This window comes from Crassostrea angulata, chromosome 1 (genome assembly GCF_025612915.1).
Source record: "Crassostrea angulata isolate pt1a10 chromosome 1, ASM2561291v2, whole genome shotgun sequence".
In the NCBI taxonomy this organism is placed as follows: Eukaryota; Metazoa; Mollusca; class Bivalvia; order Ostreida; family Ostreidae; genus Magallana; species Magallana angulata.
This window is the reverse complement of record NC_069111.1, coordinates 18,801,052-18,820,080: the sequence shown is the minus strand read 5'-3', so window position 1 is coordinate 18,820,080 and position 19,029 is coordinate 18,801,052. Positions and strand designations below refer to the sequence as shown.

The window sequence follows — 19,029 nt, the reverse complement described above, 5'->3', positions numbered from 1 at the left end:
TCATATCCAAATGTTACTATAATGGTATTATATATAAATATGACCTTTGGAGGAATTTACAAAATCGGCTTACCGTTTCTGCATAAACTGGTCTTTAAGTCTTTGCTTGAAAGCAATAGTAATCAATTTAACATTTACAGTGCATTAATTGTTCATTCTAAATGTTAGAAAAACCACTGTTTTTAAATATATAATGCAAACTATCAATGGGTTACTTTTTCTTGGCTGAATAAAAGATGTCTCATGCCTCTTGATATATGATAGCAAATTTTTACTCTTTTTATATGCAAACTCCTCTAGAGTATACGTTTATCGAGCTTGGAATTTTATGCCACACATTATTTTAATCTAAGTAAATTAACTTTACAGATCTATACTGACAAACTGATATTGGGAAAAATGTTCGTAATTTCTTTTAGATAGTATTGGCGAGCTGGGCGGTTTTCAAATTGAAGAATGCATCTCTATCTTTTCTGGAAGTGTCGGGAAACTTAACTGTTCATCACAGAATAGGTATATTTGTCAAAGTAAGTATGACAAAAAGAGTTAAATAAATTCCTTTCTTAATTCAGATTTACAAGATTTTACTTATCATTCATAATCTCACCGACGATCTGCAATATTTCATCTTCGCTGGCGAAAGCTATTTGGTTCACTCCGCTCTCCTTAAAGATTATTGGTTTACTCCGTTCCCCATAAACTCTTGGCAGATTCCATAACGAAAACTCAGTGACAACCTCTGTTCTATGATTGGCTGCAGCTGCGAGTAGCTGATCTAATCGCAACGTTTTAAACACGTGCTTTATAAATAGTGTCTTTGTAAATAGATTACAATTTTAATAACGTTCACTACAAGTAAGTTATATCTTAATTCGTATAAAAGTGTACGTAATTTCTTAAAATGTAAAGTTGCACGGAGTGCAACTCTAGTTTTTTGCTAGATAGCGCCACGGCATCACCGAGTTTTCGTAATAAGATCTACCAAGGGTTTATGAGAAGCGAAGAGGACTGAAAACCTTCGCTAGTGCACATGACATATTTAAAACCGTCTGCGAAAATGAATATCCCAAATATGTCAACAAGAGAAATATTTTTCATGAAAAGGTGGTCAAGTATATCTCAGTATTGTGATAAATGTAAAAGTAGTTTCAAAACTACTTGTATAGAAATACATGTATTAACAATATTCATATGATAGGATTCAAATAATTTCAATAAATTGCACCAGATGCCTTTTACTAAACCAAAGAAATACAGCTGTAACCTCACAAATTATTTGTATGTACGAGAAAGTGTTTTTATTGTGACGATCTCAATATTATTGAAATTTTTACAAAATTAAATTTAATAAGAAGTGGAAACTTTATTGTTGAAATTTTAACAAAATTAAATTTATTAAGAAGTGGGATACCTTAATTCCAGTTAGAATATCTTGAAAATTTGATCATTTCCTTATGCAAGAGCGCTAGCAACTACTTTAGTCCTTTTTACTGGAATACGCATGCTCGATTTCACAGTAGGGCATTCTGGAAATACTTCTGTTGATAAACTGTACCATGTCAATTTCGTTTTGTCATCTAAATATGATCTGTTATTCAACCTGTACATAAATGGTCAAACGTATCAGTAGCCCAAAAGTAACAGTGGCTTAGGTCTTACAATTGCCGAGTTATCTCTTAAATCATAATAAAAAGATGTCTTTTCTTAACTGCATGTACCCTCTTGTATCTTTTCGTTTAACAACCGCTGTTTTTCCGAGCTTGCCGGAAAGGCCCGTAAAGATGCGATTGCAACTTAAATATGGCACGCCAAATTCACAAAAATGAGCTAAACATAGTTTCACATTTGATAAATTAAGTTTATCGACTGTTAACTATAGTTTACGAATCACAAACCATACTTAACAATTCGTTAACTATGGTTTTTATCTGTAAAAGTATATTAAACGGTTGTAAACTAAAGTTTACCAATGATAATAATCGTTTATCCGTCTGCAATTAACGTTTACGATAGATTTTGCTGATAAAGATAAATTCACATCTGTAAACAATAATTTACATTCGTTAACTATCGTTAAGATTAGTTAATGAAACATTCACGATCGTGAATGCTTGTTTTCAGTGGTAATAATTGTGTTACAATTCTGAAACATAGATGATCGCGTTAACTAAGATTTACATATATGAAATATAGATCGTTTACGGCGTTAAATAAAGTTCCACAGATGATAAACTAGGTTTATTCACTGCTAACTATAGTTTACGGACGCTAAACTATAGTTATCATTAATTTATTTTGAACTATAGTTTACGAACCGCAAACCATAGTTAACGAATCGTTAACTATAGTTTACGAATGATGATCTAAGTTTATCTGTCTGCGAATAACGTTCGCGATCGGTTATGCTGATAAATATACATTGTAGATTTACATCTCTAAACTATAATTTACATTCATTAAGTATAGTTAAGAGCTGTATATCATAGTTCCACGACCGTACAACTATGTTTATGAGATAAACTATGTTTTGCAATCGCAAATGGTAGTTTTCAGTGTTAATTATAGTTTCACACTTCTGAAACATGGATGATTGCGTAAACTATAGTTTCCAGACGTGAAATATAGATTTTCTTCGTTTACGTTCGTTTTCTGTCCGTAAACTATAGTTTAAGACCACTGAACCCTGTTTATCGACTGTGAAACTATTATTAGCTCATTTTTGTGAAATTGGCGTGCTTTTCATTAAAGTACTTTGAGATCTACTAATTTCTTATTTTTCACTTCAAAATTGAAATTGCAGTAAATATTGAATGATTAAAGCACATTTCAGAGATATGTCAACGCCGATGTGACTCTAGATTCAGCATTCTGAATTGAGACCCCCACCCCCAACACAATTTCTGTTCACAAATGTGCCCTCTAAGTTATAGATAATCGATTCAGAAAATTAGCCCGATGGTTTAGAAATCGACATTTGTGTTTAATGATGGCTACATCGCTAGCTCAACTATCTTTTAACAAGATAAATTGGTATAAAGTTAAAGTTTATGTCAACAGAATACAGACAATAAACATAGTTGTAGGCAAGAATTTTGAGCTCCTATTAGTTAGGTTTGTTGTAAAATCGATCAAAAATGATTAAAATGAAAATTGATAGAGAAAATTTGGACTAAATTAAATTTTAAGTATCAGATTAAAACGATTGATTGAAATATGAATTAAGTAAAACTATTAGCTTTTCATCATTTGTCAACCAACAAATTAAACTGCTTATTATTTCTAATAATTGCAAAAATAAAGAAAACCTTGAAAAGGGCTGACAATTATGACAAATTTTTCAATCAACTTTCAAAGGTCACTTGCCTAAAAATTAGGTGATTGACCTAGTTATTTGACATGGAAAAATAGCACCACAATAGTAAGGCCACGCTGTACAATAATTAGTTCTTCGTTCCTATCGGTGGACTTGAAATGATCCTTAAATTAATCCTTAAAATGAGAAAATAAGATAGTCATAAGTGAGTGTTTAAAACAAACTTTAGTTTCCTTAGAATTTATATGTCACTGTAAATGTGTAAATGACTTTTCTTTTAACATTATTTTTGTAATTCGCCTCAAAAAAAACATTTCCAACCTCCCATCTCCGCACACAAAAAACACAAAAAAAGAAGGAAAACTGGCGGCAACCCCAAAACATGCGTAAATGTGAGCCAATATAAAGTCCTGACTATAGGATTCCACCTTTTATTTGATCGAAACTAAGTTAAACATATTGTCTGGGGTTTTTTTAAATGAAAACGTTGTGCCTTGTCCGGACTAAACTTAAACCTGGCTGTAAGTCTTTTTGAGTCTGAGGAACGGTCCCAAGCCCTTAAAGCGCGGTGCAAGTGCGGGAATTTAAACACTTTAAAATCAAATGATACACTGCTTATTGTTCATTATTGTATATACTTTGTTTGATTTTTCTTAATGGCTTTCATGACATATTCCTTAAAATTTAACCAAAAAAAAACCCTAGATATTCATAGGAACAGGCAGGGATGAAAAATATAAACTAAAATGATATATACATGTACATTATGTACCTGATCATCAATTTTTTGGTTGCAGCTGCCTGATAAAAGCAAACTTTTTAATTTAATTTCAAACCGGTGAGTTGGTATTTAGTGCGTTGTTAATCTAAAGTTTGTTCTTTAGGTCAAATATTATTTTTGTCACTGTTTCATATAAGAATTTCAGATAAAAGGTTGTTTTGAAGAAAAAGAATTGCACCTCCTCCCATTCAACTTCTCTGTTTCATGCGTACATCATTTATTGATATAGATCAAGGTAGAACACATCCTGTTCAGTGTTTCTATTTTAATGTATATAATGTTTACTACCAATCTGTCGTGTTTAAAATGTATATAAAAACTCTAATCGATGCCTTATGGATAACTCGCCCTTCGCGTTCAGCTATGACGTTATTTAGTCTAACAGCGTTCCTCACCATCCGTTCGGGAAAGTTCTTTCCATCAAAACTAAAATCGAATCAAATTAATACATTATTTTTGATTCACCATAGATTGCCGATCAAAGGTATCAGCCTGCGATGTCCGTCAACCCATGTCCGTGTTTACCATGTTCTGAAAAGCTCTATCTGATTTTCTCACCAGAGGTCGTGCTTTGCAAGCGTATATCCTAATAGCAACCTCTCGGGCCTTTTCTCTCGAAAAAAAAACATCTCGAATGTATCAACATCACAGGATGTTAGAATGTTATACAAAACGGAGTTGCTTCCCAGTAAAATAAGTATCTTCTAGACATCCTCGTATGTTGCTTTTGTGGTATATTTTAAGGTATATCATTGACTTTAATGAAGTCTATCTTATATCTCCAAAAATCGTAAAATGTGCTGTATTTTTATCAAGTTTAATAAAAGGGGGATTGTCATGGACGCCTAGGTAATATATTCGAGGTGTTTTTTGGAGCCTGTCGGTAAGGTCCGAGAAGTTGCGGTTGACGTCTATTCATCAAAACTAAAATCGCTTTTCAAGAAACGAATTGACTCATTTTCAAATTTGTCAAATCTTATTTTCTATGTGTAAATAAGTACTCACTAAATAAATTCACTTTTAACGTAATCATTAGGTCTTTCCACCTTTCAGGTGAAAGACCTTTTGTTTTTCTTATGTTTTTTATTATTAGGTCTTTCCACCTTTCAGGTGAAAGACCTTTTGTTTTTCTTATGTTTTTTATTATTATTATTATTTTTTTTTCTTCTCTTTTTTTCCAGGGACAGCTTTTTTGTTTCAAGAGATATTGAAGCAATTTTTTCTTTATGTGACTGGCCATTAAAAGTTATGGTACCAAATGACTCTTTGGTTGATCACTCCCAGAACTTACAAAGTTTTTGCCCTTTGTGTACGAAGTGATTGTTATCGCTACTCCTCTGAAACCATAAGAGATAGAGACTTGAAACTTTTATTAACGTCTGTAGTTCACTTAGACGCTTTTTCAATCTATTCAATCAGTTATTGCCCCTGAAAGTATTTCAATTTCCAGAAAATCACTTCCAACTTTTTTACTATTTGTCATAGAGACCACTTGGGATGGAAGCGTCGTCCTTGGCCGATATAAATGACATAAAGGTCAAAGGTCAAGGTCATTTGAAAATCGGTGTATTTATGAGTTTTCGTATCTCTTTTGTTTAGGGTGATATAGAGAAATTTGATCAAGGATGTAGTAGGACGTCTTAAGACATTTCAAAATGTAGCCCTTCAGCTCCCACCTTGTAATAGTTAGTGAGTTATTGCCCCTTTTGTATGAAATGCTTGTTATCGCTACTCCTCTGAAACCATAACAGGTAGAGACTTGAAACTTTTACCAATGTCTTCAGTACGCTTAGAAGTTTCTTCAGTCTATAGATCTTAACAGGGTCCAACGTCCCCTTCTGGCAGTAATTCCCCTTATAATTTCATTGATTTCACAAACACATACTAAATAACCTCCCCCCCCCCCTTTTTTATATGTGTGACCTTGACCTTTGACCTTGACCTTTAACCTTGACCTTTGACCTCTTAAAACTGGTGTGTTATAAGTATCTGCAACATCTATAACATCAGATTCATTTATATGTACAAATAGCTCTTTCAAACACCCCTCTCCCTTTATATTTAGGTTTGACCTTGACCTTTGACCTGACCTTGACCTTAAAGGACTGACGCGTTACAAGTATATTTAAATGTTTAACATATACATTTCAGATTCATTTATATGTGCAATAAGCTCTTTAAAACAACCAACACCCCCCCTCCCCCTCCCCCTTATTTTTAGGTTTGACCTTGACCTTGACCTTTGACCTGACCTTGCCCTTTGACCTCTTAGAACTAATGAGTAATAAGTGTATGCAACATATATATCAGATTCAGTTATATGAACAATTTGCCCCCCCCCTTCTTTTATACAAGGATTGAATTCTTATATGAACATGACCCTCGATATTTGAACTTGAAATTTAATATTCCTTTTTAAAATAAAACCTAAAAAAGCGTTACAACCGTTTGTCAGAATTTTTTAAAAAGGTGAAACACTGCCTGCCATTTGACTCCAGACCGCGTTTTAGACTACGCCTCCAAATAAAAATTCCAGCTCCAGTAAAACTCTGTAGAACTTGGCGAAAATTCATGGGACTGTTCCTCACACTTGAATCTAATTGCCTGTCAAATTTCAAACGAAATGAACCCTATTGAAGAAAGTTATCCACCTCAGCGGCATCGAACCATCGTCCCGAGAAACGAAATTTCAACGCCTCGATATTTGTATCTAATAAATTCATGCTCAAATTTCACTGAAAATCTTTGTTTACATTTCTATCGGCAACCTGTGACGACTTGTGTTGAAGTGCAACGAAAGATAACTCTTCCTTCCCAGACCCCGATTTTAGATGAATTTAATTAACATTTTCTTTCAGTTTGTTTATTTCCCGACTTGGCTGAAATCCATGACTGGCCTTAATTCAGTTCCGATTTTCCGTACTTGTAATCCACGAATGCATGACAGTTAATAGATTTCTAAGCACGTGCATTTCAAATCACAGGGAGAATTCGCATCAGCTGAGTTCCAACAAATGTTCCCACACCTTCAAATACCCGCTGGCGACCAGAGTTTGACCTGGCCTGTTGATTTCTTAGTCAACTCTATCCGGCCACATTGTTTACAAGCAGCACTGATTTTTATGAATAAACTGATGAACAAATACTGCCCTCCCAACCAATCGCTAAGCCCCTATCTATTCTAAAGGTTCCTCAGCGTTGGGTATCAATTTTAGATGGACAGAAGAACGCTTCATCTCTTCTTTCTATCATCATCCAAATTGACTACACAACTCAACAAATTTTACCTTCCCTCAGATAACAAGCGAAATAGCGTAGTGGCAACACTCTCGCCTAGGAATCTAAGGGTACTCGGATCGATACCACTGTGCGGAATCGATTTTTTTTTCCTTTTCATTAAAAAAAATTAAATGCGTTATTATTTTAAGATTGTGGGGGTTTATTTTAAAATTTACATTAAATGTTTACATATCTTAAATTTCAGAAAATGGCATTTTAAGAGAATTCCTAGACAAAGTAACTTGGATGGAGGCTGTGTCTAAATGTACAAAACAAAATCAAACATTAGCTTATTATCTACCATTTTATGTAAACTACAATCGCTTACGTTATCCCTTATCTCGTTATTGGATTGGCATAAGACAGTTTTATCAAATCGAAACGGTGAAACGTAAGTAACACTTTATTTTCAAGAACTTATTCATGTTCTATGTTTTGTTGAAGTAAAAAAAAAATCAATGCATTAGAAAAGACAAGTACTGTTTCTCGGGGTTTTCCCAATTACTAGTATGTTTAACTTTTTTAAAGAATTTTAAATGATTTTTGTTTGTTTTGCTTTAACACTCATTTCCTTCCTTATTTTAAAGATCAATTCTATGTAAGAATCAAAGATTTATAAAAGGGTCTGGCCACGCATAGTCACCAATTTTCCTTATATTTCATGCATGGACACACCTAGATGTAAAACGCAAAAAAACACTAAAAGTTGGTTACTGGGGGTTACCGTTGCCATGGTAATCGAGGCTAAAGAAAGGAAAAATAGCAAAACTTACCTACTTTGCAGCCATATTTGAAGGTTTTTCCCACTAATGTAAACTTTCAAAGACACATGACAGCCTTTGTCCTATATTCAATTCTATAATTATATCAGAAAATTGATAGAGAAACCAATTCTTTTAAAAGTTACCATGGAAACCGTTACACATTTTTATAAACAGTTTTTTGCGGTTTTTTAATAAGCCGTAATGGGAAATTGTTAAATTTTTACATCCATATCAATGTCTATGCAATATATATTTTATTATGATAGATTGACATACGTTGCTATGGCAACATGGCCAAATAATAGGAAAAACTGAGAAAATAAAGATGATTTTGATATGCGTTTACTCCTGATTTTAGAATATTTTGCCATTGTATTAGTTGGAAGTTGTAAAAATCTATCTATCACAGAAATTCTTACTTTTTAAAAAGTCCATAGCAACGGCAGTTATTTTTAGAAAATTTCAGATTTTTTTCAGGTGTCATTAAAGTTGAGGACATACTTTACTTCTTCTCACCAATTGATTTTATATATTTATTCTTTATAAGTGAATGATATCCATCCAAAGATGCCTAAAAATATTATAATTTTCCTATTTTTAAGCTTGTTACCATAGCAACGGTTCTCAGTTTTCATATTTGAATCCTAAATCGCACAATCATGATAGTGTTTACAAAAAAATCCAAGATTTGCACTTGTTATACAAATTAAATGAAGAAAACAGATTTTAAAATTTCTGTTTAGTAACCATGGAGACGTTCTAAAAAAATATGCGCTTCTCCATGATTTGTTTTCTTTCTTTTGAAAAATGAAAACTATTTTTAATAATATATTCTACCCTGGAAACCCCAAGGTGTGCTTTTTTCTCACAATATGTTCTCAAATAAACATTAAAATGACATTTTTACAGCTTTACCCTCGGTTACCATGGCAACGGGACCACAAAGCAACGAATAAATCGAGTTAGGCTTTTTTACTCACAAAGTCAATCAAATTGTCAAGTATGAATAAATTCTGTGACTATGCGTGGCCACCTAATTTTGATTCTTACATAGAATTGATTTTAAATACTTAGACTATAATAATCTTTTTAAAGTGAAGAGCTCTGTATAAAGATTATCATTATCAATAATAGCAAAATATTTTGATTTTAAAGATTAATTAAATATGCCAATTTTTCTTAGCCGCAGGTCTGTAGCTCCCGGTCTGAAAAAAAACCCTGGAAATTACAGTTCGATCTATACAGAGAACTGTATATCAATTGCACATTAAATGTTGCTCAAGGTTTTAAGCTTACCAAAAAAATTTAGGAATATAATATGTATATTTTTAATACCATAGAATTCCTTAGAGATTTTACTACGGATTCACTACTGATTCACAACTTTGAAGTATTTTTAAACACCTTTATACCCGACATCGTATGTAAAGTATATGAAATTCACGTCGAAATCGTAAATGTGATAGAGCCAGTATTTTTACTTGTAAACAAACCAGACTGTTTCAGTTTACGAGGCTGGTGAGGCTATTTAAAAGATATCCAGAGGCAAGTACTAGTAGTAATGATATCTGAAGTAAAATCCTGAATTAGTTTAAATTAGTTTAATAAGCCCAAAACCGAGCAAAACTCTTTGTGCACAATAATTATAGTTTTTGTTTGGCTGGAACTGTGGCTCTACGGTTCGTCAATCCGAATTTCCCGTAGAGCTATTAATAGATCTGGAGGTATTTTTTTCTTTACTAAGTGATAGTCTATAGCTTAACAAACTATACATGTATCTGAGTATTTAAGAAAGGTATGATGGTTAATGTGTTGGCCACCAAGCCTCACTTATACAAAGCTACATTTCTGGACGTACATTGTATATTGGAATAGTGCATGTATATCAAGGGAAAATATATCTCATTTTATTTCAATGCAATCAAAGCAAACATACAGTAACGGATACCAGAAAAAACCAATGTATAAAAATCTTTCATTTATCATTTCAGAAGGAAGCAGCTCGTGTCCAGTGATCCGTCGATATAATAACGTTGATATCCGTGTTGAAAACTCAAACTGTGATGAAAAAAAGAAATACATTTGTTCCAAAGGTACGTTTGTGTCTAAATGTTAGAAACAAAAAAATTATGGTTACTAAAATGAATGAGTTTAGTACTATAAACATTACTCATTTACAAACATTAAGAAAACCATTTTTTTTTTCGCTTTTACCACTAATTTTCGGTAAAGGGAATACAGATTTCCACAAAATCATATCTTTTTGTAAAATATCGAATGTAAAAAGTAAACGAAAAAAATTGGAATAATATAAATATGAAACAATTATACATGTAATATGATATTAATGACTTTTAGCTGAATACTACTCGTAAAAGGCATTTTCCGCCACATATCTCTCTTATCGCCGATATCCCTACAACCACTATATAAGCCGCAGACCTTTATTTCGCTGTAGTGGCTTCACCTGTGTAGACCAAAATTTTACAGCGATGTTACTCGGTCAAGATGAAATTATCAAATTTTACGCACTTTTGCTAAGCCAGATTAATACAAACTTCAAATATGCAGGCTAATGCATAATAATCATAACAAACAAAAAATGCATAAAGATCAAGCATTATAGCATTATGGGTAATATTGAAAGAATAAGAACGCTTTAATGACTCATTAATATGTTAATGCTGCATTAACTAAAAACCTTTAATAACGGGTTTGTACAACAACATCTAATGTGTTTATTAACTAATGATTTATTTAGAATTTAATGATTCATTAGGCTTAATAACACATTAAAATAAATGAACCGTTGATACAACCGGATCCTGATGTACTACATTTATATGTGAGTACCCAAAAATTTTAAGCTATATCAATCTTACTTGCTTGTTTTTCTTGGGAAACGGGGAATCTGTCTACATTTATTTTATTCAAGATCATAAATAAAGTAAATTATTGTACATCTTATTTAAAAAATATAGATCAAGGTATGTGTATTTTCTTAAGTTTTCCACTTAAGTTCTAATCTCAAATGCACAGATACATATTTACTTAAAATGCCGTATTTTGATAACGTCAATACATCGTGTTAGATGGTATTAATAAGAGGAATAGATGAATAAAATTGATAAGTATTATCAATCATACTCTAAATGCAAATAACATTTAAATTATAAAAAATATGTTTATTAAAGAATATTAAACATGAACGGACGATATTTCCGAAGACCTTATCTTATTACGTGTTTGATCTACTTTCGCGTAACCTAGCGGCTATAGACATTAGACTGAAGCTGTCGAAGATACTGTAACAGGTAATACCGGGTATATATAATTCGACAAGGAAGGTTCTACATCAACAAATATTTGAACAATAAGCTGTTTTCCGTGATTTTCTTAAATCAAGGTAAGTAAGACTAGAGAAGAACGTAAGATTTTAACAAGTAACTTGTACTTATATTAACATACAGCTATTGCATACAAATTGTGTATTGGTTTTATATTTATATTACAAAGCAAAGAAATCAGTAGTAAATACAAAAACAAATTGTAGGAAATTTTAATATTATTAGTTTAACATTATACTCATGTCTTTGATCTGTTCATTCACATCAGATGAAATTATATAGAAGCCAGAAAAAAGTAAAACAAAAAACAAAACAAACAAACAAGCACTTAATCAATACAAAGTTTACAAATCGTACCTATCGACGGGTGCTGTGGTTTATGCTGACATGTGTGTTCATATTTAAATCGAGGAGTGTTTATTCAATGTGTATTTCAAACTCAATTTTGGTCCAATTTCTTGTATTAGTGAGAATGAGATGAAAATTGAGCTTGATAAAGATTTGTTGCCATGGAGCTAACAATATTTGAGATAGTACTGGCACATTAAATGTATATGTAAGAACCCACTAGTCTAAACGTATATTACTTGCATGTTTTTCTGAAGGTAAAAGCGGTATTTTTTTGTGTCAAACTTAAATGAGCCTAATATCCTTATGTATTTCCCTCTATAATCAAATCAAATTTGGCGCCAAAAGCAATATATTATTACTCGTACTTTGTAAAGCATGTATAGCAAGTTTTTGCATTGATTTAATTTAGTATATTTTTAATGCTAATAAACAGTTTTGCATGAATATGCTTTAATTGAATTCAATAAATCACAACTATTGTGAATTAAAATACTCGGAATTTTGCAAAAAGTCCTCTTCAGCAAACAAGAAATACTTCATTTTAATCTTCATCTATTTTGATAAACATAGGATAAAATATTACCACTGGTAGTCTTGTGTTCTATCATTCTTGCATTTTAATTTTGCATGACAAATAGAAGATTAGATATCGTCTTTTATAAGCTTCACTATGCCCTTTAAATTATGATCAATATTCATCAGTTATAGGTATTTATCGGCAATAAGTACTAATGATCAGCATGCAAAGTAACGAGGTTCATATAATTAATACTTTAAATAAATTGAAGTTTTCTTTTCATTAACTTTTTAAAATATAATTGGACATCATATCACCCGTGTTGAAATACCAAAGCTATTAGTAGTTACTCGGACGCAGGCGTTTCGAAGTTTATTGGCAAAATGTCATAATTTATAAGGATAAATTGTATAACACTTGCTAAAAAAATACTCACCCTAAAATATTATATAATAATTGTTTATGTTGAAATTTTTTTTTCAAGGTGTCTTTTGTTCCACCTGATGTGCATTTGATGCGTCCAGAAAAAAAATTAAATACACTATCATTTTAAGATTGTGGGGGTTTATTTTAAATTTACATTAAATGTTTATATATCTTAAAATTTCAGAAAATGGCATTTTAAGAGAATTCCTAGACAAAGTAACTTGGATGGAGGCTGTTTCAAATGTGCAAAACAAAATCAAACATTAGCTTATTATCTACCATTTCATGAAACTACAAACGCTTACGTTATCCCTCATCTCGTTATTGGATTGCCATAAGATAGTAGGTGGACACTGGTAGCCATGTGTTCTATCATTCTTGCATTTTAATTTTGCATGACAACTAGAAGATTAGATATCGTCTTTTATACGCTTCACTGTGCCCTTTAAATTTTGATCAATATTCATCAGTTATAGGTATTTATCGACAATAAGTACTAATAATCAGCATGCAAAGTAACGAGGTTTATATAATTAATAGTTTAAATGATTTGAAGTTTTCTTATTTTCATTAACTTTTTAAAATATAATTGTAATTATATAATTAAACATATTAATTTTATGTGAGTTACCATTTAAACATACTCACTATTTGAGGCTTTATCTCAGTTCATTATCGTTGCTTGCAATTTGCTGGTTCTTGTATTTTTACCAGATTAATTCCAAATTTTCCATAATACATAATCCAGTAATTTTGTTGGAATAGTAATTGGAGTTTTGGCAACAATCGCAATAATGTTACTTGGTTTTGTTTGTATATCTATACGGTAAGTTAACATTATTCACTATTAAGACGTACATGTAAATATGCCTTAATTTATTGTAAGAGGACTTGATGATCGTGGCCGTTTTTATACAATATAGATCTCCTAAAATGAAAAGTTTTTTGTAAAGATATATCAACAAATTCAAATTTCAAATCTAAAATATTTGATTTTATAACTTAAAAAATCAAATCTAATGTTTAATTGTTAATTTGTTGACCACCCAGCCCTCTTAATCTGACATCACTTGGGTCGCTGATATGTAATGGATTTCTTCGATGATTATAAAATGAAACCATTTCAGAATTCAGAAATTTAAGTATGCATTTTTATCTCATTTGCTTAATTTTTAATATGATGTCTTAAAATTAAATATCTGTAATTTTTAATTGTAGACGTAGAAGCAATAGTTTTCGCCGACGTCATTACTCGTTAGGTAGCGCGCGTGCACTTGAGGTAATAGAAAAATTTAAAAAGGCGGGCAATTTAAACAGTGGGCGGTACAACGTTTTAATTTCGAGCTTGCTCAAAGAGGGGCAGCATGTATGGGAATGAAGATTGATCTGATCGAGAGGGTAGGTATCTGATATAGGAATGAAGACATAGTTTTTATTCACGGAAACGTGAGATCGTTTATAAAGTGTACATTTAATTGCCGTTGTTGTCATTTTACAACACAAGATTTGGCAGTTTTTGAATCATTTAACATGTAGGACGTAACTATCCATTTCTTGCGTTAAATAAAATGAAGCTGGTTTCAGGCAAAATATGCACACATTGATTACCTACGTAGTTTTAGCTCAAATGTCAGACAAATGTTGTTGATTTCAGAGAGCCATGGCTGAGAAGTAGACATGCCTGCGGCACATTATTGTTCCCAAATCCCCGCGTATGTTGGGCCAATGTTTGACCAATGTCATCGGTTACAATGAACCAACGTTGGCAATTTTGTTCATCGGTCCAACGTTGGCCTAATGTGAGTTCAACGTTGACCCAATATTAGTTCGACGTTGGCGTAACGTTTGGCCAATAAAAAGTGCACACATGAATTGCAACAAACTATTACAACAATACATGTATATGATTTTATTTTTATTTTAAATTTAGAATACACTAAGCATGATAAACATCCTTAGAAAGAAAAAATGGCCGACGGTGTGTTATGGCAAGCATAGTTTCAGAAGGTAAATCTATATCCGCACTTTTAAACTTAGTTCCCCAAAAATTCAATGTTTGTATCCATTCCAACTCATTAATTTTTGTTTCTTGTTCCTTTTCTTCATAGTCAATTGCACAACACTCTAACCATGAACAGGCCTGGGGGCCATAAAAGTAAGACGAGCTCACTTTTGATTTAAGTCTCACTTTTAGGAAGATATAGTGGAAAAGTAAGACTGAGATCGAAAGTGAGCTCGTTTAACTTTTATGGCCCCCAGGCCAGAACTCCCCAGAGTCAGTAGAAAATTCAACAACATGGTTGTACGCCCTAAAATTCCCTGTACAAAAAAAAAATAAAAGAGAGACCTGGGATTAAATTACACAAAATCCATTAAAATATGCAATAACCTGAGATAAATGCTTAAATTTCTGTTTTGTTTGCTGAGCTGTTACTGTAACATTCTCTCTTAAAACGAAACAGCAAAAACCACGAGTCTCTTTGTTTGCGAAACCTGCTAAATGTGAGCAGATCCATCTCAACGGATCAGATATTACAATTACGGATACCATAGAAACTGGCCAGTCTCACGCTATAAAAACTCCGTCCTAATTGTTCTGTTACTAAATGTGCTCTTATCTCAGGATTGGCTTCTTATAAATCTACACTTAAGAACAATTATGCAATATCCAATTATTGTTCAGAATCTATTTGGTTCGGCTTTTTTACGCACATTTTTGATTTTGACTTGTATATGTTCAATTGTTTTCGTTGATGATATAATATCCATTATTGATATATTTAGGTTTAAAATCAATTAAACATCTAAATATTTCGGAATTCTATTATATATATCAAATGTTTCAATGCTTTTTGTAGAATAACCTGAAAATTATGTAATCGACCAAAAAATCTTAACATACGACATACGTTATACCAATATTCGGCCAATATCATGGTCTCAACTAAAATGTCTAATGTAACTTTAGCCTAGACTCTAATAGTCCAAATATCTAAATATTCGTTGTTTTTTAACTGAATTTGAATTTTTACTTGCCAGGAGAATCTGTCAAGTAACATTAATTAAAATTGTTTTAATAGGCCAAGCAAACCTCAGATCTTTCGGACTTTATGTTGTCATTGTACAAGTACATGTTAGCACGAGTGTATCAAGATCTACGGATTGTATTACTCTCCAGAAATTTCAGGCTTGAATCACATGACGGATTTAAAAATTTCAGAGAAGATCCAATCATAATTCCAGAGCCATTAGATGTATTTTGGCCTATAACTGGCTTCCAGCAACTCGCACCAGAACACAAGCCAATGCCACAGTTAACATATCTCCAGATTGAACAATACTTTCTGTCTAGAATGACAGGTAAATATGTAAACGCTAGTTTTAATTAAGATTTAGCTGAAATGTTTCTATTTAAAGTGATATTTTAAACTAGAATATAATATATTTTGATGTTTTCATATTTCTATATGTACATGTACAGACATTTACAACAAACATTTGATCAACTTTAAAATTTAAAAAAGAACATTCTCTATGAAAATTTACCAATTTTAATTTTCATTTTGTAGAAGACAAACAGATAACATCGGACTTAAAGCATTGGAAAAGGGAAAGGACCACCTAACTGGAGAGATACTTTTTGAATGCAGCATTAGATGATACACATATTTATTTATCTGATTCAGCGGGTGCAGCAATGACACAAAAGGTTTTATTTCATATAAAAATTAAGTTCTGGTGTAATTTAATCAGACATGATACAATAACAGGTTGATGTAATTGCTTATAATACCGTGCAAAATTTTCTGAATTACTACTAAATATTTAGGGTTGGCTTTAGTAGTACATGTAAAATTCACAAAATTGACTACATAATATCAGATAGTAAACTAGCTCAATGTCATACTGGATTTAGCTTGGCACATGTAGCTATCATTTATGTCCTGTCATGATTTAGTAAGATTATTGATTGATTTTCGATACACAATGGCCATACAAACATTTTTTAGTAATAACCTTACTTTTTAAAATCTTTTTTTATATTTCAATAGTTATCCTAAAATTTTAGAATTGGAATTGACATAAAAACAGGATACACCCTGATTTCCCATTGTGAATGCCCTGCAGGCAAGAGACCTCATGGAACATTTGAGCATGTTGCTGGTTATGGTGGAGAGCTTTGTAGAAAAGGGAAAATTAGCAGCCAGGAAAGGGTGTAAAGACAATTTTCAAAGCTTTCATGTACCAAAGAAAATTTAGAATTCTCAATTTTCAAAATTTAAAATTTTCACATAAAATCATGACTCATGGATATGCATTATGATGTCATGAATGACTCCATACATATATAATAAAGTGTAGTATTTAATAGGTGAACCACTAGCAGTAGAGAGAAGCCCTTGAAAAAGAAAACACACCGATGAAATGCTGGAGGATCCAAGGAAAGACAAGTACTTGAAACACCCTTCAGGGTACTCCAGATACATCTATTACTGCATGGTTAACATATTCTAGGTTGCAAGTAAAGACCTTGATTACCTTCAACTTCCTTTAATAGGACACTTTGTTGACAAAGCAGTCACTGTAAGTAAACTAATGAACAGAACTATATGCAACCTAAATGCATTTCTGAGAATGTTTAATTAATATGTTTGTGGTAGAGTCAGATACATGGCATTCCTACTAGCTCTGGATAGTGAGTTAAGCCTTTAGCTCGATCAGTTGAGTACTGGACTGGCATGGCAAAGAATCCGGGTTCAAACCCCAGCAGAGACAAAAAAAGTCTCTGTTACATGTTGAAAATTTTGGGTCAAACCAGCATTCAAATTAAATATAGCAACAAAGATAAGAATATCATATACAGGTTCATTGTATTAAAAAAAACTGTATGTTGATTAAACATACATGCAAGTAAAAATTATTCATCTTTCATTCTATTGTCCTCTTTTTAAGGTCTCTTCAAAAGATGCCAAGGACATAGGGACATCTACAAGGATGCAAGCCAAGAGTAAAACCTTCAGCTTATTCGATAAAAGAAAAAAGCGAATTACTGCCTCCCGTTTTGGTGACATTGTATAAATGACTTGCTGTGGAGACACTAGAAAATTGTATTCTAGCATGAACCAACATACGATACGTCAATCATCAAATGTCCCATCATTCATAGTAGGCAGCATGAGAGTATAGCAATTTCCACGCTTGAAGAACTGACTCATTTCAAGGTCTAAGAGTGTGGGTTATGTCTGTCAAATACTCTTTCCTTGGTGCTGCACCAGATGGTTAAGTAGGGAATGAAGCCATGGTAAAAGTTAAATGCCCATATGGTGGTAGAAATGTTGATATTCTTTCTGGGAAGAAATTCCCAATTTTTGTTGAACCAAATGGTAAAATTACATTGAAATCAAGTCATATAAATACCATGACCAACTCCACGACTACTGTATATTTCAGGTACAATACTCTGCTACTTCATTGTATACACATTTTGTAACATTTTGATCTTGAAACAAAGTTGAATATATGAATATTGTCTGTTTAGTTTATTGCCAAAACTAGAAATGTTCTACAAGAAACATTTCAGACCAAATGTCACTTCTTGTTTGTAAAAGGCGTATATGCTATTAGTTTTCATGCACATGTTAGCTTATTGACATATTATACACTTCATTGTTGAAGTATTTTGGTGCGCTAGAAATAGCAAAAAGATGATAGAATGTACATTTTTGATGCAGTGGCTTGGTATTTGCATCTTCATTTGAAGTCATATTAAAGTCTTTCACTTTTTGTGAAATAGGTCAATCAGTAATGTTACTGTTCTGAATGAATATAATATACAATTATACCCCCGCTCCGAAAGGGGGAGATATACTTTTTGACACTGATATGTGTCTGGCTATCGGTATTGATTTTCTGTCACATCTTTTTTTCTGAAAATATTAGTTGCACCTGCTTGAAATTTTAACACCTTTTATCAAATATGTCATTTGGTGGGATTCATTTTTTAACAAACGCAATATCAACCTCAAGTTAAATGCTGACCTTATTTATTATTTATATTCATTATGTTTTATTATAAATGTGAGGAAAGAAACTGAAGATGTAGTTCAATCAAAGTTTATCAGCTCTTGATTTTTGCAAATTTGATATTTGGCATTTGTAATTGTTAATGTTTTTATCTTAATAATACCAGTAATTAAAACAGACTCTTGTTATCGTTATCATGATTTAACAGTATATTTTTTCTTCAATTC

General features: G+C 32.1%; 1 protein-coding gene and 1 long non-coding RNA gene across 6 annotated transcripts in view; both read left to right on the top strand.

The window, feature by feature from the left end:
• The window catches only part of LOC128160643 (uncharacterized), a 71,871-nt gene that overhangs the window by 6,731 nt on the left and 46,111 nt on the right, over window positions 1-19,029 (top strand). For 3 of the 5 annotated variants that reach the window (XR_008240314.1, XR_008240313.1, XM_052824015.1), the window contains exons 5-7: window positions 420-527; window positions 7,579-7,764; window positions 10,129-10,230. Coding sequence is in view for 3 of the 5 variants with exons in the window: in XM_052824015.1 (XP_052679975.1) it covers window positions 420-527; window positions 7,579-7,764; window positions 10,129-10,230 (396 nt within the window). In the remaining 2 variants the exon portion in view is untranslated. Of the gene's footprint in view, window positions 1-419; window positions 528-7,578; window positions 7,765-10,128; window positions 11,123-11,331; window positions 11,788-19,029 lie in introns of those variants that run through there. The other 2 variants (XM_052824022.1, XM_052823999.1) reach the window with 2 other exon arrangements.
• LOC128160713 (uncharacterized) lies at window positions 13,814-16,375 on the top strand. The gene is made up of 4 exons (XR_008240329.1): window positions 13,814-14,176; window positions 14,433-14,577; window positions 15,999-16,138; window positions 16,348-16,375. It is a non-coding gene; the product is annotated as an uncharacterized LOC128160713 (long non-coding RNA).